At 40.1% G+C, this 3003-nt stretch overlaps 1 protein-coding gene across 1 annotated transcript in view; it reads left to right on the top strand.

Annotated features, from left to right (window-relative positions):
- Nucleotides 1-2422: 2422 nt before the first annotated feature.
- Nucleotides 2423-3003, top strand: part of tacr1a (tachykinin receptor 1a) — a 59982-nt gene continuing 59401 nt past the window's right edge. Inside the window, exon 1 of the mRNA XM_020590677.1 lies at nucleotides 2423-3002. Within this exon, the coding sequence (XP_020446333.1) occupies nucleotides 2814-3002 (189 nt within the window). The 5' untranslated portion in view covers nucleotides 2423-2813. The remainder of the gene's footprint in view (nucleotide 3003) is intronic.

Raw genomic sequence — 3003 nt, 5'->3', positions numbered from 1 at the left:
GTTCCTCACTCCCTTATCACCAGCTGCACTTGATTAGGTTGCTCACTATATTACCCGGTTTCACTCCTCAGTCACTTGCCAGTTCGTTCTAGTCTCTAGGCCATTTTTTCTCCGTGCTCTTTCGGTTTTTGTATGTATTTATCCCCTAGCCAGCTACTGTTTTGTGTTCTCCCCATGGACTGTTCCTCCGGACCGTGGCTCCACTCTCCCCTCCCAGGCAGGTCAATGCAACACCCGGTTACTACTCATCGACAGGACTACGCACTATTTCCCTCTGTGTATTGTTACTCTCATCATCACTGTACATAATAAATCACTGCTTGCACCGAAGTCGGCTACCTGGGTCCGCCTCTTTCTCGTTCGCTCACTGACAGGTGCGAACGGCACATAACAACTTCTGATATTTGGCATTGAAAAAGATTTGCATTAACAAAAAATCAGAGGATTGTCCATTTTTTCAGTGTTAATACTTTTTTTTAATACCATTGTGCTTTTTTTTTTTATACAAATGCTTCACTGCCAGTGTTCACTTTTTCAGTTACAGTCTTGTTTTCAATGCCAGGCTTTATTTTCCAGTGCCAAAGACTAAAGTCATTGACCTGGTGCCATAGCATGAAGCAATATTTAACAGTCTGACAAAGATGAGCACTATGAGGGCAAAAAAACTAGAATCAAAGATGTGAACTGCTTTCTTTAATGTGCTCTGTCAGTTTGACATAGCAAATTATCTCAATGCATGACAAAAACTCTGTCTGTTCTTTTTCCAGTGTCATTCCAGTAAAGCCCTACAGTGTGTCTGATTCTTTATATGGGATTATAGTGTAGCTGCAGTGAATTTGTGGTGACCATATAATTTGTGGCATTAACTTTACATTTAAATTTGTACATCTAAACTGCAGGTTCTAGACAATATATCACTGTTGTTAGACAAACAATTCAACGTTTAGTGACAATGCAAACATGCTGATGTTTAGCAGGTTTATGGTTTACCATGCTCCCTATCTTAGTTTGTGTGTTGGCATGCTAACACAAAGTACAGTTGTGGTTGATGTAATTAGTTTTGCAGGTATTATACAAATGCAGGTTTTGACCTGATGATGGCTCCAGATTAAAAGCCAATGATTATAGTTCATCCAAAGTCAGTAGGATTTATCCTCTGGAAACCAGGAATATCCAAAATTTCATTCTAGTCCATCCAGTATTTATAGATAGTTCAGTCTGGATCAAAGTGGTGGACTAACTGACACAGAACCAACCAATAGTCAGACAATACCATCCACGGAGCTGCACCACTAACAAGGTTAAATGCAATAGCTATAGTTGACCGTATATCAATTTAGCCTTTCATTCAATCCATTAACCTTTTATGACAAACATTAAGGCAAAATATTTATATACCAATATAGAAATAATAATAATAATATCAATAGCTCTCAGATTCATAAAAGCTTCTCTATTCCACAACCAGATTGTGAAGAGGACGTGAGTTAAAGTTAAGTTAGCTTTTCACTCTCCTGTCTTTTAGTGCCTTCCAGAGTCAGATGGCAAGCCTGGAAGTAACTTTCTTATTAAGCTCATTCATCTTCTCACGTTGCTCTTCTGGGAAATGCAGACATGAGACTAGAAACATGGCTCTGATAAAATATATAAACCTGTGTATTGTAAATAATAAATGCATGTGGTCTACTGAGGGTAATATCCTGGACTATCTTATAATGTCTGTTGTAGTGGTTCAGTCATGCTTTCTGTGCATATGTAAATTATTAAGCAACATTTTGTATTGTTCTAATGAGTATAGCCATTATCATTGAGTTATTACATTGCTGGGTGCTAAAAAGTGTTAAAATAACACAAACCCTTTACTGTGAAATGTGTAAAGCAATCTTCTGAAGCATGTTACTCTACATGACTGCAAGTGATATTTGTCATTAGCATGATAACATCGAGAGGAAGCAGCTGAGCTCCAGTCCAGACTGTGAGACCACAAGAGGGGGCAGTGAGTGGGAAGACAGGGATATTCAGTCAGTGTGGCACCTCACCACATCACACGTCACGTTCAAACATTTCTTAAGTTGTATTTGAAGATTAAATCTACTGAGACGAATGCCAACAAAGATGCCACTCCTGCGATGACAATGACTATAACACACATTATTATTTCTCATGTGCCTGCCTGAATGTGTCAATTCATTCTTCTGCTTGTGTGCTGTTTGTTATTGCCATTAAAGGAATTATGAGCACATTAAATCGAATAACAGCTATTTCGGAATGGCTTCTCCATGTGGGCTGAATCGGAAAGAAATAAACAACGTACTTGGGCTCATTCATAACCATAATTACAGAGGCTGTCTATTGGACGAATGCGCAGCGGCTCGCTCCATAAGCTAGCGTGCAGCCGCTCAGTTTTGGAGCAGATCACAGAGCCGCCGAGGGCAGAGAGGAAGGAACAGTGCTCTCTCGTGTGTGTCATCAGTTAGAAGAATACGGACTTGTTCTTGTGCTGTAGTGTGCGTAAAAGGCGCGTCTCCGTTTTTACGCACGGAGAATTTTCAAAAGACAGAGTGTGATTGCAGTGTCCAGTTTAATTATTTATACCACGCTTCTTTATTGATTGTTTCAAAAACAGTCACGTTTTCATGTGAACATTCCGTAGACTACGGTGCGTACACTGTCAGGAAAGCGTGCGGCAGGGAAGCTTTCTGAAACTTTTCATTCTTCACTTTGCATTAGGCACGGGGTCCTTAACTACGCTGTGTAATGATTTAGGGGTATAAGCACCGGTTTAGTGTGACATTCGGTCTGAAACAGCAAAAATGGATCCTTTATTTAATTTCACAGATACGCCAAATTGGACCAACAGCTCCAACAACACTAATAACCAGACCTGGAACCAGTTTGTCCAGCCAGTCTGGAGAATTGTCCTCTGGGCCATTGCGTACAGTTGTATAGTTATCGTGTCCGTGGTAGGTAATGTTACAGTGATTTGGATTATTATGGCGCATA

Source organism: Monopterus albus, unplaced genomic scaffold, assembly GCF_001952655.1.
Source record: "Monopterus albus unplaced genomic scaffold, M_albus_1.0 scaffold12.1, whole genome shotgun sequence".
Lineage (NCBI taxonomy): Eukaryota > Metazoa > Chordata > Actinopteri > Synbranchiformes > Synbranchidae > Monopterus > Monopterus albus.
This window is presented reverse-complemented; position numbering and strand designations above follow the sequence as displayed.